The sequence below is a fragment of the Citrus sinensis genome, chromosome 6, assembly GCF_022201045.2.
Source record: "Citrus sinensis cultivar Valencia sweet orange chromosome 6, DVS_A1.0, whole genome shotgun sequence".
NCBI lineage: Eukaryota > Viridiplantae > Streptophyta > Magnoliopsida > Sapindales > Rutaceae > Citrus > Citrus sinensis.
Window position 1 is genome coordinate 12,442,064 of NC_068561.1, and position 18,901 is coordinate 12,460,964.

General features: G+C 33.2%; 3 protein-coding genes across 4 annotated transcripts; 1 reads left to right on the top strand and 2 right to left on the bottom strand.

Annotated features, from left to right (window-relative positions):
• Nucleotides 1–3,264: 3,264 nt before the first annotated feature.
• Nucleotides 3,265–4,717, bottom strand: LOC102609490 (E3 ubiquitin-protein ligase SGR9, amyloplastic). The gene has a single exon (XM_006480476.4). It carries the CDS (start codon nucleotides 4,549–4,551, stop codon nucleotides 3,706–3,708), a length of 846 nt encoding a protein of 281 aa, XP_006480539.1. The 5' UTR covers nucleotides 4,552–4,717; the 3' UTR covers nucleotides 3,265–3,705.
• A 2,098-nt stretch (nucleotides 4,718–6,815) lies between these two features.
• Nucleotides 6,816–9,299, bottom strand: LOC102609205 (pentatricopeptide repeat-containing protein At2g37310). The gene has a single exon (XM_006480475.4). The coding sequence runs from the start codon at nucleotides 9,166–9,168 to the stop codon at nucleotides 7,177–7,179; it is 1,992 nt and encodes a 663-aa protein (XP_006480538.1). The 5' UTR covers nucleotides 9,169–9,299; the 3' UTR covers nucleotides 6,816–7,176.
• Nucleotides 9,300–13,365: 4,066 nt separating this feature from the next.
• Nucleotides 13,366–15,423, top strand: LOC102608725 (dirigent protein 17-like). 2 transcript variants are annotated; one of them, XM_025099530.2, is made up of 3 exons: nucleotides 13,366–13,634; nucleotides 14,322–14,392; nucleotides 14,563–15,423. In XM_025099530.2, exons 2-3 carry the CDS (start codon nucleotides 14,330–14,332, stop codon nucleotides 15,106–15,108), a joined length of 609 nt encoding a protein of 202 aa, XP_024955298.1. In that variant the 5' UTR covers nucleotides 13,366–13,634; nucleotides 14,322–14,329; the 3' UTR covers nucleotides 15,109–15,423. The 2 variants fall into 2 exon arrangements, with proteins under 2 accessions (XP_024955298.1, XP_006480537.1); XM_006480474.4 differs by lacking the exon at nucleotides 14,322–14,392 and having other exon boundaries at nucleotides 13,369–13,634.
• Nucleotides 15,424–18,901: the final 3,478 nt, after the last annotated feature.

Sequence of the window (18,901 nt, forward strand, 5' to 3'; positions counted from 1 at the left end):
TCTCCTCACACAAATCACCATTATCGTTCACGGCAGCAACTGCTCACGGCTTTATCTACTCCCAGCCAGCCTTTCCTTTTCCACTCTCCTCTCTCCTCACGCAAATCACCATCATCGTTCACGGCAACAACTGCTCACGGCGACGCACCATCATCGTTCACTGCAAAACACTCCTCACAGCAAAGCACGCTTCCTCATCCACTCGTCTCTCCTCACGAAAAATTACCATCATCGTTCATGGAAAGCAAACTGTTTCCCCCTCTCTCTCTCTACTCTCTCGACAACATTAAGTAAGCAAAATGGTGCTTTTTTTCAACTTGTTAGTGGAAGCTAAAGTTTCGTATTCAGAAATTTAAGTTATTCCTTAATTTTCTGGATGTTAAAAGATAAGCTCCAATTGTTGATAGATGGCTACAGTTGGCTGTGGAAGATGGGGTTGGAGAGTTATATTTTGAGAACATAACAAATGAAAATAGAGTGTAAACGTTGCCTCAGGCAATCTTTTCTACTAATTCTGTGACGAATTTAAGGCTAGTTTGGTGTAGGTTGGAGCAGCCCTTTGATTCTATAATTTTGCGTTCCCTCAAAAAGCTAACTCTAGAGTGAGTCTGTTTAGATGAACAGATGGTTCAAAAGCTTGCTACTGAATTTCTGTATATTTGAGGTGGCTAGGTCTCCTCATTTGAAAAAGTTAGATTTATTTTCTGTATATTTTGCTGACAATGAGTTTAATCACCTTATCTCAAAATTTCCTCCGCTTGAGGATTTGTTTATGACGCGCTGTTGTTTGCCCGAAAAGACAAAGATCTCGAGTAATCAACTTAAGAACTTATTGTTTCGTAGCTGCAAATATTTGAAGGCAATTGATGTTGATACTCCTAATTTACGCTTGTTTACTTACGAGTTTAATCCAATTCCCATTCTATCAATAAATGTTCCTTGTCCATGGAAAGTCAGCTTTGTGTGTAAAGGTGTTCTCAACACTCATTGGTACCTCAAACTAAAGAAATTTCTTGGAATATCCAAGCAAATTGAAAGTTTAAATATATCTTTGTATTCGAGCAAGGTATGCTACAAAATTCATATTATAGATTTTTAACATTTCACTTTATGTTGTCGCTATTGTTTATGATTACTAATTTTCTTTTTCTCTCCCCGTCTTTGTCCATTGCCATTTATCAAGGTCTTATATAATTTAAACGGACTCAGTGAATGTTCCCCTTCACTTCGTTTACAAGTTGAGAATCTGGAGTTGCATACAAATGTGCCATTATCAGATTATGAACCTTTATTAGATTGTGTTTTCTGAATTTGTCATCCTAGGACTTTGCGAGTGCATGTGATGTTTGAGGAAGATCACAAATTCATTGCGGTATATTAAGATTACTAATTAGTAATAAAGTAGATAAATTTTCTCTGTTGGAGAAGTAGCACACATAAGCTTAATGATTAACAATATAATTGCGTTACTAAGGCTAGCAGAAGAAAATTCACTTTAAAATTTGAGCTAATCTTCTTATTTTTCTTTCACTAAGCTTGCAATCTAAACCAAAATTCACAGCAATTCTACCCAACTTTTCCAATTTTGCACAAAAACCACCCAACGAGACAAAAAAAAAAACTCAAATCCAACACACCCACCAAAAACCAGATCTTTCACAGAAATGTCAAAACAAAAATTCGGACATCAATCAATTATTTTTCAATTAGTTTCGAACCTGCAAAAGAAAAGTAAAAAAAAAATTAAATTCCAGAAGTGATTTGCGTGAGGAGTGTTTTGCCATGAACGATGATGGTGATTTGCATGAGGAGAGTGGAAGAGGAAAAGCAAGCTGGAGATAAGCCGTGAGCAGTTGCTAAGTTAAAAAGATGAGGAAAGGTTGGCTGGAGATAAAGTCGTGAGCGGTTGGTGCAGTGAACGATGATGGTGATTTGTGTGAGGAGAGAGGAAAGTGGAAGAGGAAAGCGGAAGAGGAAAGCCTGCGTGAGGAGATAAGGTTTGGATTTCAATCTGTGCGCATAATTTCTTTATTCAATTTTTTTATTATTTTATTGTTTTAACGGGCCAAAGGAATGAGAAGCGAAACGGCAGCAACTACTGTCGTTTCTCTCGTGATTCTCTCGTTCCTCTCGCTCCCTAGCATTTTCCATATATATATATATATAATTCATCATGTTAATAATTATAAACATTAATTTGATTCGTTATTAATTGTGTCATTCATTTAATATATTTTTAACGTACATTTCTTAAGTAATTACCCCTCTGAAATGTTCTTGATAAATTTTTTAAAATATTTGTATTTATACATGCACAAATCTCAAATAACATTTGGTCAAAATATTTCTAAATAACTTTTAAAATATGAAAATAGAACATGTAATACTTTATTTATAAAACTATGATTAATTGAATGGTTAATTATGAAGAAAGTGAATTCATATTAAGGTTCTATTTGGAATTGAGGTGCTGTAACTTTTAAGATACAACTGCTGTAGAAAAAAAATATGAAAAAATTATGTAGTAAATATAAATTTTAAATAATAATTTTAAAAAAATTATTAAAGATATAATAGATTTTCTAAGATATAATAGAATTTTTTATTATATAAGTGAAAAATCATATCAACATATGTTCCTAATTATCGCAGATAATGTTTACGAAATACTTTAGTGCTGTAACTTTTAAGTTATAATTGTCTATCCTCAATTCCAAACCCACCCAAGAACTTTAAACCCAAATCCGACACAATTAGAAATATACAACTTTTTTTTTTGAAAAATCACTGTGTATTATTATAATCAGCATAAAAGTATTTAATAAAAAGTTAATCTAATAAGAAGAGTAACATATAAAATTGTTTGCATTGCGGATTGTCTAGACATACTCCTGCTCTCTCTCTCTCTCTCTCTCTCTCTCTCTCTCTCTCTCTCTCTCTCTCTCTCTCTCTATATATATATATATATATATATATATATTGAGGACATTCTCATTTTTATAAAATAAAGATATCACTAACAAATACAAAGATACAATTTTCAATGTAGAGAATGTGTGTGTCTACTAGATGAATCTTTCGCTTTACATTTCTATTTCTAATGTTCTATGTTACTATGTATATACATTTGAGCAAATCTTGGTGATCTTAATCCTTAAAATAAGTAGTTAATAATGATCATGCACAATAAGTGATCATTCAATCTAGTACTTACAGCCAGTTAATTTATTAGTTTTAGTATTAAAAGTTCAATCTATGGCACAACGAGTAATGCTATATTAAATATAGCAAGAAGACTGCATTAACAATTTCAAAAAAATTACAACAAGAAGACTGCATTTACAAGCCAGTAATAAATAATTTGATCTTGAATAAAATTTCATTACAATTGTGCCAACCCACTAATATATAATTTCTTAGTATAATAACATTTAATTCTAAAAGCATTATAGTGTGTAGTCTATAGAGATATAGATACACATGTTTATCCCGTTCATCCCCCCATTTATGTAGTAACCAACAAAAATACAAGACTTGCCTCTAAACTCCAACCTTAACCACAGGTGTCTTCTTCAACAAAAACAAGTGATGATCCTTTGCATCCCATATGATCTCAATTCTCAACCATTCCCAGTTTCCCATCACAATCCTCTGCCACGTGCTACATGCAATGCAAATTAATCACATGCTATGATTGCATTATTATCATTCTCCATCAAAACTGCCGCCGCCGCTCGTTTTAACGAGAGCGTCCCACAGCCGTTCGATCTCTCCAAAAACATCATCAGTAGGGAGCCGGAACCTGCAACAAGGACACGTGTTCCTCTTCTTGAGCCAAGGCAAAATACACAGCCAATGAAACAAATGCTTGCATGGTAACTCACACACGTCCCTCCCCTCTCCCATTTCCTCTTTACATATAACACAACACTGATCGGCACCGGCACCGTCCACCGACGGCAGCCCCACCACGGCCGCCACCGCCGCCGCAACATCTCTCCCTTCCTTCTCCCCACCACGAACACCACCTCCTCCCATTGCGTTTACAAACCTCCTACACCTCGTCACCATCTCAACGTACGGCAACAAAACCGCCCCTTCGTAAGCACCGCCGACAATGCCCGAGAGAGACAAAGCGCTTTCGCAAAAGTGCTTCCCCAAGACCGCCGGCCATTTAGCCTGCGGGGCGGCCGAAAGCGCTTCTGGGTCTTGTTGGTGGACCTCGCAGAGCAAGAGGAGAAGCAAGACGGCGTCGTGATCGCGTCTCTTGATTTGATAAGTCGATGAATGGGGAGGAGGTGCTCGTGGAAAGCACTGAGTGAGGAGTTGGAGCGAGAAGAGGAGGTGGCGAGCGATGAGCAGGGTTTTGTTCGGGAGGGAGAGGGAGTGGAGGTGGTGGAGAGTGAGGGAGAAGAGGATTGGGGAGGAGATGACGGCGGAGAGGCGCCGGCGCCAGTGGTCGGAGAGTGAGAGAATGGTGTGAGTGAGATCTTTGAGTTTATTTGGAGTGAGAGTGGAGAGTGCTGAGATGATGATAGTTTCTTCTTCCATGATATGGGATCGTGTGCTTTGTTTGCTCTTTGAGCCTGGGAGATTTGAGAATGTGGATTTTTATATGGGATTATTATTATTATTAACTAATTTGCTTATTACTGCTTATTATTGTAATGACCATGCAATTATATTATTCTATAAAACTCTTGTTTATATGCCATTGGATCGACTCTATGATATTTTATGTGTGTGAACATCATTAAATGATCAGATTTTATTAACGTTTGCTAATTTTTTTTAATAATTTTAACGGTGCCAAAATTATTAAGAGTACAATACTTCCATTGACGGTCATTTTTTGATGATATTTTGAGTTGTTAAAAAGTTCTCACAACACTAGTTCTATTTTTTCCTCTTATTATGTGGCGGTTATTTGCTTAAGAATAGGAGGAGATAAAACCACCCATTAGACTACTCCTTGGAATATGGCAGGCAATTAGTTTTATAAAATTGTAAAGAAAAATGTGGGTCTCTTGGTAACTTGGTCTTACAAACAAAGCCTATTTGTTTCCATCAATTTAGGTCGTTGTTATGTTTACTACAATCCTATAAATCTGCTTTTGTTATTTGAAGTGGTGACAAATGAATTCTCAATCAGGTCAATTTCATCGAAGGAGGAGAATTATATATAAATGCTCTCTCTTTGGCATTCACTGCGTCCAACATCACAATTTTAATTCCAAAACTTGAATCCTTGAATGTTTGATATTGCCCAGCTCATGGTTGAAATTTGAAAAATTTTCATTTGCAGTGGTACTTCATCATCTCCTTCCTTTAAAAATGTTACAAACAAAATATACAATAGTTTTATCTGATAAAAAATAAGTTAAATATAATTAGTCGAATAATTACTTTAATTGTGCCACATCGAGTTCACATATTAGACCTCTATATTAAACCCGACATAATTAATAAATATATGATAATAAAACCGGTGGAATTAATAATCCTATATATATTTTTAATTAACTCAAATCTATTAACTGATGTTGCGTTTGTATCTGAATGGTTGAGTAACTCAAATCTATTATCTGATGTACATAAAAGTTAGTGTGGACAATTGACCCAGCTCAATGAAAAAATTCTTTCTCATAATACTAACATTTTAGAAAATTTTGTTTGAATGGGAATAAATTTATAAAAGAATTTTGACACTGAGACTAATTTATAAATTATTAATTTTTATTATAATTTTTCCTCCAACAAATTAAATTTCTAGATCCTCCCTGCTCAAATTGCATTGCATTAGGAGTGCAATCATGGGTGGAAAAGAAGAAAGTTAGGCTCTGGAATAGAATACTAATGGATTGGCTGAGACTGTTGGGTTGTTTGTCCAGAAGCATGTGTCCGGTTCAAACAAGTTTTGACACAGTTCATTTCTTTATATTATCTCTAATAAGCACTGCCTTAATCAAGTAAAAGAAAACAAGCGCAAGATAGAAAAAGAAACATTTGGCCCATCCATGGCTCTTTCCTCTTGTCCCCTATAACCTAAATTATTGGTAACAATGCAAATCTGAGTGGAATTTAGCAACTGTGTCACCCTTCACACTAGCATGCACCGCCTTCATCTCGATTTGTATGTTAAAAAAGTTGTGATTCTACATAGTAAAAATGAGTCCATGGACCATTCTGTCCATCCTTTACTGAGAATTTTGGTAAATTTATGGAGGGCATTATGGTGATAGGTGAAAGTAGGTATATCAAAGGGGAGACATGATGGGTGGTAATGATTTTGTGACAACCAAATTACAGTCAGACTTAGGCCAACCAAGGAAAGATAATTAATAAATTATGGCCTATTTGGCAGTATGGCCCAAAAATATGGCATTGGATGCTTAATCTACAGGTAAAGATTACCCATAAGAACAAAAGAAAGAGAGATAAAAGCATCTAAAAGCAAAGAGCTAAAGATGATCCTGTCAACTGGGCATTCTTCATGTTCAAGTGATGATTAAAAGGTAAAATACTGTTGAAAATAATCCTAAGTGCAATAGTTCAAAAGTTTGTTAAAAAAACTGAAAGCAGTGCACTCTTCTCCGAGATTGTATCTATGTCAATGTTCTTTATGATTGGTGTCTATACCAACTCATTTTCTCAAGAAAAATGTAGACATTTCTTTAGAATGGGATCCAAAGTGCATTTTGCCTTTTTCATCGAAACTTCTAAGGCATCGACAAAAACTGATTAAAAAGTCAATGTACACTGTTTCTTACCGTCCTTTTGCTTTGTTGCTTAATTTAATTCGAAGCAAGAGGCAATAAAGACTAGCCAATCAGCAGCCATCCGGCTCAAAGCTCTTCAACATGTGGGACGCTTAACAACTGACTTGTAAGCATATTATGCTGAAACATAAGAACAGCCGCTCTAGCTCATTTTTCTTACAAACTGAATCCTCTCAGTTGAAAGCAATAAATAGGTTTAAATTACAAGGTGTATTTGCCTCAGTAATGTTCTTAACAGTAGTAAAACTGCTGCTTCAGGCATTTAAGTACTGTGACCAGATTGCTGGGCATCTCTCAAAGCTTCACAAGGTAAAAATGGCCTTAGAAAGCACCTTGTACGTTGGATTCCCCAGCTGCCTTATAAGTTATTGTGATTCTGATACTCAGGGTTTTAGTTTCAAACATAAGCGCTCTCCTCCTCAACCTCATCCAGTAAAACATAACCTTCTTCTCTCATTAACCCAAGCAACCTTTCCAATATTAAATATATCTGTTCACTTTTATCACCTGATGTGTCCTTTGCAACGAAGCTTTGTAATCCTCCACTGCATTCAATCCAACTACGGCCTGGGATTTTTGCCAGACCAGATTCCTTCATTTGTTCTCTGACCCTATCAGCTTCATCCCATCTTCCTGCTTGTGAGTATAAATTTGCCATGATGATATAATTTCCTGTGTTTTCGGGCTCAATCTCAAACAGATGATCACAAACGAACTTCCCCAGTTCAACATCACCCGAAATTGAAGCCCCATAAAGCAATGCACCCCAAACCTTAGCACTTGGTTTGACTGGCATTTTAGATACAAATTCTGTTGCTTCAGATATCCTTCTGGCTCTACTTAGAACTCCTACCATGCAAGCATAATGCTCGACTGAGGGCTGAATGCCATATTGCCCAGACATGGCATTGAAGATGTCCCAAGCTTTATCCACCAACCCCGAATGAGCACAAGCTGACAACACTGCTGTAAATGTGACCGGATCTGGCTGAATCCCATTGTTCAGCATCTCATTAAAAAGACTAACAGCCTTACTGGCATCCCCATGGGCAGCATAGGCTGAGATTATTGCTGTCCAAATAATCAAGCTCCGACCTTTGAACCGATCAAAAACCCGTTGTGCTCCATGAAGAAACCCTGTCTTTGCGTAAGTATCAATAATGGCAGTTGCAACGTATATACTACAATCATATCTATTTTTAACTGCATAGCCGTGTATTTCTTTCCCTCCTTTTAAGTTTGAGAAATGGGAAAACAATGAAAAAATGCTCGAAATTGTCACTGCATTTGGTCTTACACCAGAAGCCTGCATTTCTCTAACCAAATCCAAAACTGCCTCATGACGGTTATTCTGAACAAGACCCGAAATCACAGCATTCCAAGTACTCAATCCTGGTCGTTTCATTACTTGAAACAGATCCATGGCTTTCTCAACAAACCCATGAACCATGTAACCAGAAATAATTGCACTGTAAGAAACTTCATCCTTATCACTCATCTCTTCAAGCAATGCTCTTGCATAATCCAAACTACCGCATTTTGCATACATTCCAATCAAAGCATTACAAATCCAAAGGTCCATTTTAATATGACTCTCAATGACAAAGTTATGCACTTCCATTCCGAAAACTATATCACTAGATTGTCCACACGCCTGCAAAACACTAACGACTGTCACCCCATCCGGTCTCAATACCGGTGAGTTTAACATCTCTCTAAACAATGCTTTACACTCTTCGTAAAACCCTCCTTGGGAATACCCAGCAATCATCGAATTCCACGACACAATATCTCTCTTCGACATTCCATCAAACAACGCCCTCGCTGAAGCAACATCATCGCATCTTGAATAAAATGTTATCAAACCATTAACAAGAAACAAACTTGAATCAAGCCCACATCGCAAAACATAGGAATGAACCTCCTTAGCGAATCTCGAGTCGTGGAACAAACCAGGCAATGCCTTCAAAACACAAGTAATCGTAAAGTTATCAGGCTTCAAATCCTCTGAATAAGACGACGCCAAAGACGAAAACAACCTTAACGTATCAGTATACATGTCGTGAACAGAGTACGCGATAAGCATGGCGTTGTATGAGAAGATGCTTTTGCTTGTAATTTTATCGAACACGTGTCGGGCTTGAATGAGACTGTTAGATTTCGAGTAGAAATTGATGAGTTTCGATGCGAGGAAGTTGTCGGGTGCAACGGAATGGAAGATGAGGCGCGCGTGGAGCTGCTTGGCTTGGCGAGGAAGGCGGTGGTCGGTGAAATGTTGGATGAGTCGGCCGTACGCGCCACAGTCGAGAGTCTGAAGAGCTCGCTGAATTTGGCCACTGTTGGCGCGCAGATTTTGAATGTTGAACGATAGTGAGTTCGCGTGCGTCATTCATTTGGTTTGATGCCGAGCCGAATTCACTAATTTGCTTGGTGTTTCTTTCTTATAACCTTAAGGGCTATGGATATGGAATGAACCGATGGGGTTACGCATTCAAACGGCACCGCGTAGGAAATGCCGAAATGGCACGCCACACAAGCAACCTGTGGAAACCTTGCCACGTCACGAAAATTCGCACATTTGACTCGATAACACTTTAATGACATAAATATGAGTGAGAAATTAAAATTTGCTAAAATTATGACAAACCACTAGTGAAAATATGTAAATGCCCTTTCTATAAATTTCCTCAAATTTCTCGACTTTTAGACTTATTGACATTTTATGAATTCTATCAAAATTCATCTGTAGAAGTCAACAGGTCGAGAAGTTCTTTAGATGCATAATTAAAAGCACCAAAAATAGGTATCAATAGTGCGTTTGGGATTGAGGTTGGGCAATTGTAGCTTAAAAGTTACAGCACTAAACTGTTTGGTAAACACTAGCTGCTGTAGTTTGGAAGATATATTAATATAATTTTTTATTTATATGTGAAAAATCTATTATATATTTAATAATTTTATCAAAATTACTATTTAAAATTTATATTTATTACATATTATTAATTTTTATTTTATAGTTACATTTTTTTTTATAGCAGTTGTAACTTAAAAGCTATAACATCTCAATTCCAAACACACCCCAAATAAATTAACACAAATCTCATAAAAAAACAAGAAAGAAAGTTTTAGTGCTTGGACCAAAAACTAATAATTCATGGAATACCCAAGTGATTTGACACATTATGTTTCTCGATAAAATCTTAAGTGTTTGTCTCAAATTTATTGAAAGTTTTGATTTCTTTTGATAAAAATGGGGGGTATTTTTGTCCTTACACCTCTAAATTGTCATAACAATACAATAATTTTTAAAGTTTTGTCATATTTGGATAAAAATTAGGGATATTTCTACCTTACTATTCGTGTAAACCCAACCCACCTTCCTTCTAAAAAATATTTACAACAAATTCACATTATTTTAATAAATATAAATTAACAATAAAATTTTTACAGTTAATCAATTAATTTTTTTATAAGTTTATTGTTATTTTAGGATTTTTGGATGATCTTTAACTATTCAAGTTACTTTAACATAAGTTCTATTTGATTATTTTACCCTTATGACATAACATAAACAAATTACACAAATAAATATTTGTTATTGCATCTAATAGTTTAGTTATTAAATTCTATAACTTATAATCTATCATTTTTAAATAAATCTAATAATTTTCAACAACATAGATGTCAATTATATAAATTTGCTATTAATAATCATAATAATAAATTAATATTGACATATCATTTTGAAATAATGAATTCTATATAAAAATTAAAATTAATATTGAAGTTAAAGTAAATTTTTGGTATTTTTACCTTATAAGGAATGAGGATACCTAGTCAATTTAAACTTGGGTTAAGTAAACTTAGTAATTAGATATAGGATGAGGTTATTTGAACTCACCAAACTACTCACCTAATCTACTTTTTTAAAAAATATTAATAATTAAAATATCCTAAATTATATTACAATTATTGACGCTAAAATATAGTAAAGAAAAAAAAATCTTTTTTCTTTGAATCCATCTTTATATTTAATATATTTTTGTTAAGCCCTAATCGACTCGAGGCATATTTCTTCTTCTGTGCCACTTATACTGTAGTACTGTACATTACAGAAAAAATCTTCTAATGCTGTCCAAGTACCTTTCACCTTTTATTCTTTTTGTTATGTGAAGTACTTGACTGAAAATAAAGGGTTATTTTTTACCAGTCCCCATATGTTTCAACAAATTTTGGCGCATACCCTAATGTTTCAATAACTATCACCACACACCCTAATCAACAAATTCCGCAGATAACTTTGACAGAACAAGGGTAAAAAGGAAAATGATGGTTTGCTCCCGTGATCCCCAATTGAAACCCGAAGCCCACATCAGAATTTCAATTTCATAACCAAATGCTATCGTTTTATGCTCATCCAAATCAAAATCCACACAAGTACACTCACCTCACCAATCTACCAAAACTCATATTCCATACCTCACCAAATTTGTTTCAGTTTTAGTTTCAGTTTCATCCACCATCGCCATCTTCAGTTTGTGACCGTCGAGCTCCTTATCAAGAGATTCCATCTAGTGAATCTAGTCCGAGGTGGAAGTCGTATTAACCCGCAGGATCTCTAAAGATGAGTACGCCCAGATCTGATTCACTTGCAGGTATTCGAGAACAAGCCCCTCTAGAGATGAATGTGCAGCTGACTCAATCACTGTGGATTTTGTGGCATCAATCCTAGTTGCCTTTCTTCGGCCGTATGATAAGAATAAATCCCATTCTTGCTAAGAGCGGTAATTCCTTTAGGCCACTCACTGGAACCCCATACCACAAAGCACCGCCGCACCGCTGGCCGCTCGTACAACAACCACAACACAAAGCCGATCGATTGGTTTGGGTATAATTTTACTTGGTCAATATTAAAATTGGAATTGATGGCAAAATATAAATTAATTTTAAAATTGATTAGATGATTTGCTAGTTTTTTGGGCGTTCTAGCATAATGAATAAAATGATTTGGTGAATTCGATTAGCTATTTCGTTCGGAAAATTGGATGGCTAGTTTGGTGCATAAGGCTTGGAAGATAAAGATTGGTTTGCTATTTCATTTGCATTTATGCTTGTTTAAAACGGCGAGGCTTGGATTTAAAGAACAACGCGGTGGGCTTTGTGGGGTTGACTACAAAGGAGTAAGGAATTTTTTTTTTTGAAAATTACTGAAATAACTGAAAATTCCATCCCCTTCAAGTGCTGCACAGTTCTTTGAGGAAGTGCAATAATTGCAACATACACTTGCCCAAATCCAATCAAATAATCCAACGAAATTTTCCTTTCACTTGCTTCAAGTAAAGAAGAAAAATTTGTAGCGGACACATACTTCTCAACCACACCTTCATTTTTTAGTAATAGCATTGAAAATAAGGGTAAACAAGTCTTTTACTCAAATAATTGACAATTTCGTCAAAGTTAACGGCAAAATTCACTAATTAGGGTGTGCGGTGATAATTGTTGAAACATTAGGGTTGGGGCCAAAGTTTGTTAAAACATATGGGGGTAGGCAAAAAATAACCCGAAAATAAAAGACCTTATTCTTTTCTTTGTTGAGTGAGTGGGTGTCTTTTTTTTTTTTTTTTTATGTCAATCATTTGGCATTATTAACCAAATGATATGTCGATTACTCGATTTTGCGGTGAATGGGTCAGCTTCTTGCATGCTAACACGAGTCTATGTTTGGTGGTTGATAAGCTATTAGGCATATATTTTTGGATTTTGAATAATTACATCAGAAATTCAATGAAACATTTGTTAAAGGTTTATAAATGAATTGAATGGATTTAATAAGTAAATATATTATTATTATACACATTGTGTTTACTAAGGACATATTGGGTATTTAGATAGGTTTATTGAATAAAATTTAAAATTTTAAAATATGAGAGTGAATTTATTTAGTAAATGAGTTTAATAAATAATTTAATAAGTTTAAATAATCCTACCCATAAATATAATAAAAAGCCTAATTAAACAAAATAAATCAAGATAAATTTTAATTAATTAGTTCTCTGAAAATTCTTGTTAGTTTAACATTTTTAAAAATTACGTAAACTTTTTTAATTGTTTTTTAAAAATAGGGTTGGCTAAATTTTAAGCATGGATTGGATGATATAATAATTAGGGAAATTATCATTCGTATACTCTATAGATGCTCTATTACAAAAAATATTACAATATTTTAAGAGTGTATCAATCGTTCACTTTAATTTGACAAAATGTATCTGCCGTTCACCAAACCATTACTTGTTGTTTAAATAGGATACGCTAGAAGGATAATTTAGTCTTTTCATATGATATAAGTGATAATTGAAGGATATACAAGTAATAATAAAAAAATTTAAGAATATACAAGTGATACTTTTCAAGGGTAAAATCGTCAATTTATTATAATTTTATTAACTTTCAAACGATAGCTAACAGTTTGGTGGTCGGTAGATAACTTTTGTCAATTTAAGACAGTCGATTGATATACTCTCAAAATATTATAGTATTTTTAATAACAAAACATTTATAAGGTATACAGTGATAATATCCTAATAATTAACTCCCCCAACATTTCACTGTTCCAGTGCAGCAGAGCAGTACGTCACTACGTTGTGGTTTCATTGAAAATTGTTTCATTCTTTTTCAGTTGTTCTGAAGAATTTCAAGGTAGTTACTCTGTTACTGCCTATAACTGCTCTGCTCCCTGAAGCACAAAGGGTTCGTTCTCTGTTACGTGCACAAGTTAGGGTTTTATTGAACAGGAGTAGCAAGAACTCGCTGCAAAATCGGAGCTAATTCTTTCATTTCTGCTTCATATTTTGATCGGTACATTTATTTACTCAAAGCTAAACTCACTTCTTAAATGAATTATCTTCGTTTTAGGATCAATCAATACTACCCTTTATAAATAATTTGAACACTAATTATCTTGTTACAATTATTCCGTAATTTATTGATTATTATTTTGAATTAAGCTTTTTTGTTTTCCGTGAATGGTTTAAAAAAAAAGAAAGAAAGAAAGAAAGAGCTATAGTATTGAATTCTTTTAAGAGCAAATGAAGCGGTTGTGAAACTCTAGAGAGAATTAATGACCAATATATTGAATCAATTTTCTCTGTTTCTTTGCTTGATAACTGAGAGTTGTTGACAACTATGTGTATTTGCCACTCCATTGTGTTTACTAGTTTCTTCGCTTTAGGGTTCTATTTGTAAATTAGAAGCCTGTAACAGTCGATGCAGAGATGATTCAGGCTAATATGACATTGCTTCAGTAAGTTTGCTTATTGAGATTTTAAAATCTTGTATCTGATATTGGCGTGGTGTGAAAGTACTGATGAATTTTCTTGATTAGTTTCTTGACATTTGGGATGCAAGTTTTGTCGTCTGTTTATCTTTGTTAAAGCAAAATGTCACAAAAGATATGTTTCGGATGGTTTCCCAGTATTTTACTTTCATGATCGTATTGTTTTATTAGATAACTTTCTTGATGCTATGTTCTTATTCGCATAACAGATTTTCTTATGGATGATGTCAATTACTGTATACTTGGTGAAGATTTCTTCTGCGATGTGATGTGTGCTGGAGTATGTGTTTTTATTTTCCTTGTCTCTGGAGAATGCCCCATATAGTCTATTTTGACAGGATATTATCTAATACCTATCGGCATTATTAAGCATCAATCTGTTGAATTATCTGGTTGAAAGAGTATGAACTATTTTTCTTACATCTTCAAATCTTTGACTCTTCTCTCCAGGCTTTATGTAAAAGAGGGCTATATATGGAAACCATGCGCAAAGAGTTGGAATCTGAATCTTCTTTGACAGGGGTTTTTGAGTTGCCAGGAGAGCCTGCTGTTGTTATCAACGGGGTGCCTGAAATGCCTTCTATTGACAATGCTATTGTTCTCTCTAATAGTGCGAGTGATGCTGAATCACCAGGAGATGCTGGTTTTGGTGAATGGTTGGAAGGGAGGGAAGTTCGGAAATTGTTTGGGGAGCAATATTACTCCGGTACCGTGACCCAGTTTGACAAGGAAAATGGCTGGTATAGGGTAGAGTATGAAGATGGTGATTTTGAAGATCTTGACTGGCATGAGTTGGAAGAGGTGCTTTTGCCTCTGGATATTTCAATTCCACTGAAAACATTGGCTATGAGGGTTGTCAAGAAGAACCAGAAACCAGTTCAGAAATCTGGTAGAAGTAAGGCTCAGTCATGGAAACATAAAGCCCAAAGAACAGAGAATAAGGGAAACAATACGGATGCAGATGAAGCTTCAGGGACACAATTAAATATTCCATAGAAGGTGAGTGGATTTGTGACACTTCAGAAACTGATAAGCAGAGGCCACAAGTAGTGAACCAGCTAAAGAAATGCAACTGACCCAGCTATTTATATTCAGAATTAGGTAGAGACTTCTAGAGTACAAAATTTGAGAGCCAAGTTTCGAGGTGAAACTTAAAAAATCCTATGTTTCTAGCAATTAATGTGTTGTTCGTGTTTAATGTCTTTTCTTGCTACATATGTAATGTCAAGAAAAAGAAAAGACATTTTTTTTGAACCTGTGTAAAAACTGATGCCTGTTTATACTTGAGGTAGAAACAAACAATTTATGTTATTTCTCGTCTACAATTTGCTTGTGAGCCTGCTACCCTGTTGTTGTGCTCATGAATTTAGTTTCATTATTTGTGGTTTAATTCTAGATAAGAACTGGGTGAAAAATAGCTGTAACAGTTCAATTCAGCAGTTCTGATACCTATTAGCCGAAGTTTTCAGAGCAGGACTATATTTTTGTACTTGTGAGATTGCAGCATGAAACGTCCTGCCCCTAAGACTTTCGTTATATGTATTCGTGGATGGTACATTGTCAAGATGATGCCTTTGTTGTTGCTGGTTAAGTAAGAATTGTGTGCTCATTTTGTTTGCTAGAAACGAGAAAAGTGCGTGCTATTTAGTCACAAGGATTATAGCTGATTGTGATATTCACACACCTTTCGTTCACTTAGTCTAAATATGTATGGCAAAATAATTTAACTAATTGTTTTAATTCACTTCTTCAATATTTTCTCTGATATTAATTTTAATATATTACTGTATTTTTTTTTTCGTTTTAAACAATTTGCTAACCAAACAAGGTAATAGAAAGAACTGTATGAATAATAGTTTCATTCTTACTTTTTTTTTATTCTTTTAAATTTTTAAAAGACTTGTTTTTTTGTATACTCTTATTTTATCTCATTTTAATTAATATTAATTATTGAAATATTGGAGAAAAATTAAAATTAAAAAAATTATTATTAAGGCAGGCCCGAATTGAAAGTTTGACACTGCAAATTGTGCTCTTACTGTTGGAATCGCTGAAGCCAAAAATGGTATTTTATGATATATTGTTGACTTGATTTGTACTGAATTTATCTGTGGGACGCAGCATCAGCTTCCAGAAAAAATTTTGTACCTGTCGAAGTGAACTTGATGATCATAATTTTCTATGGGCATCGGCTAAGTTACGAAATTCTGTAAATAGCAACCATCCTCTGGGAATTGTTAGATTTCAAGACTTTATGATGTTATTTGACAGAGGTGAAAAAATCACTTCAAAGAAAATTAGTGGTGGGCAACCTGCTAATAAATTAGTATCACGTTGCAAACGCGTGATTATTTTGGTTTTACTAACAAATGTTTTACGATTAAATTGTTAATGCATTTGGTCTAAACATTCTATTGTTCTACTTCTCCATCTTATTAAAAATAATTATGAATAAATCAAGGATAGTATGTTGGATAAAGTTAAAAAATAATAATTATTTTTATTTCAATTTATGTGTGGAAATTTATATCTCATCTCTCATAATTAAGGATAGTAAAATGAATAAACGAATTGAATTTAAATAGAATCATAAATGAACTTACCAAAATTTGATAGATTCAAATTAAATTCATTTATTAAATTTATCATAATTTAGGGATGTGGATTTGATTCATTTATTAAATGAATATTCGTTTAATTCGTTTTTTGTACAAAATTAAATGAATTGAATCAAATTTAGATTCGTTTACAATCTATTTAATTCGTTTGTGCATAATTAATAACAAATCAACCATACCTAGATTTGTTTACAATTCATTTACAAAAATAATAATTAATTAAAAAATCAAGCAAAAAAAATAGAAAAAAAATCACAAAATTGACATCCTACAAAAATACAAACGAATCTTAAACTAATAAATAAGTCAGTGACCTCAAATTTGGATTCAATTAATTTATTGAACAAATCAAATAAATGAATCGTATCCCCAAATCACCACCCCTACTTATAGTACCACTAATAATGATGATATTATTTAGTATCAGACAATTAAATAACAAAACTATCTAACTGGCTAACTTAGCTTTATCAACAATAGAAGTAGGATTTCCTTGGTCTACTCCTAAAAATAGAAAGAAAGAAATTGAGAAATCCAAATATTCACTATTTAGGTTTGAGCTGGGCTAAAGCACCTACTTGAGCATCGAGATTGAATAAATACGGAGATTCTACAGAAAGACTAACTTCTTTCTCAAATACAAAATCAACGAAATCAAAATCAAAATCACAAATAAGGAAACACCCAGCGGGCAGGTAAAGCCAACAAGAAAGTTATAGAAATTGGCTCAAAAATTGAAAATTTTTTATTTTAACTCATCCCTCCATCTTGCTAAGAATAGCATTGTCCTATGAAAAATGTTAAACAACACAAGTGACTTGCAATACTAGTACTAATAGAAATAATTTTCATATAGAAAGAATTATTATGACTCGTGTATTGTTAACTAATATTCTTGTTAACTAATAAAATTTTCTTACGTGCATAAATGTGTGTTTCTGTGTACACTCTTATTAATCCAAATTGATTTCAAAAGGTAAAAACTTATTTTACCTTATGCGTATGTATAAATAACATAGAAATGTATTGTCTGACACATCAAATAATATAAGTATCTTATGCATATGTCGACATTCTTACTAATAAATGTTGATTTCATTTGTGAAAGATTGATTATAACTCATTATTGTTAACTAATTTTTATTAATAGTACGTAGGGATTAGGGAATGTATCTGACTGGGTAGGGAGTATTTCATTTTTAATAAATAATACAAAATCCAGGCCACGTTTGAGAGACAGGATAAGAAGGAGGAATCAGATTAATTTTTGAGATTACTATTATAGTCCCGGGTTTGGACTTATTAATAACATTTTGTACTAAAATAAAGGGACTACCGTGAAATTTTATCATTTATGCAATCACCACTGAGATTGCAGTGAAAGTGGTGATTTCAGAAATTTCGAATCTCAATACAAGTCTAATAAAAATTACTCAAATCTTTTTATTTTAATCTTGTAGAATAATATGAAGAATTGACTTCTCTTCTAAGTCCTAACTATTGAATTAATTTTCCATAACATAGACAGACCCCTATGTTTGATGTTCAATATAAAAGATTTTACGAAGTTGAGACTCACGTTTATTCCTTTTTAATATAAATAAAAATTGTTATCATTATAAATTAATTAAAGGGAAAAAGACATCCCTAAAGTTTGAAAAAATAATCACAAAAATTTTTAAGTTTTAAAACTAGGGATATGGAGACTTTTTTTTTTTTTCTAATAATACCATTTGACTATAGTAATTAGAAAATTGACTTTTAAAGTTTAATTAATATAAATTTAATATGAATTATATATTCTATCTAGTAGACTAATAATATTAAATCATTTTTTAACATATAAAATAAGTTAAAATTTTAAATTATTATATTTATTTTAGTAATAAATATATTTGTAATATTATAAAATTTTTAAGTAAATCTTTGGGTTAAATAAATTTTACAATTAAAAAAATCTTTATATTAATAATATTAAAATTAAAATTTACATAATATTTAAAATAATTTTAATTTTAATTAATTTATTTTAATATTACGTCTGTATCTATTATTAAAAAGTACTTTAATATAATAAAATAGGTCTAATAGATTGAAAAATATTAAAATATTTTTTAATATTAAAATTATTTTGAAATGGATATATTATTACATTTATTTTAATGCTATAT

Bases quoted from the DNA above. Each gene is read 5' to 3' on its own strand.
- LOC102609490 (XM_006480476.4), bottom strand. From the start codon at position 4,551: ATGGAAGAAGAAACTATCATCATCTCAGCACTCTCCACTCTCACTCCA.
- LOC102609205 (XM_006480475.4), bottom strand. From the start codon at position 9,168: ATGACGCACGCGAACTCACTATCGTTCAACATTCAAAATCTGCGCGCC.
- LOC102608725 (XM_025099530.2), top strand. From the start codon at position 14,330: ATGGATGATGTCAATTACTGTATACTTGGTGAAGATTTCTTCTGCGAT. The intron at 14,393-14,562 runs GTATGTGTTTTT...TCTTCTCTCCAG, and splicing joins GCGATGTGATGTGTGCTGGA to GCTTTATGTAAAAGAGGGCT.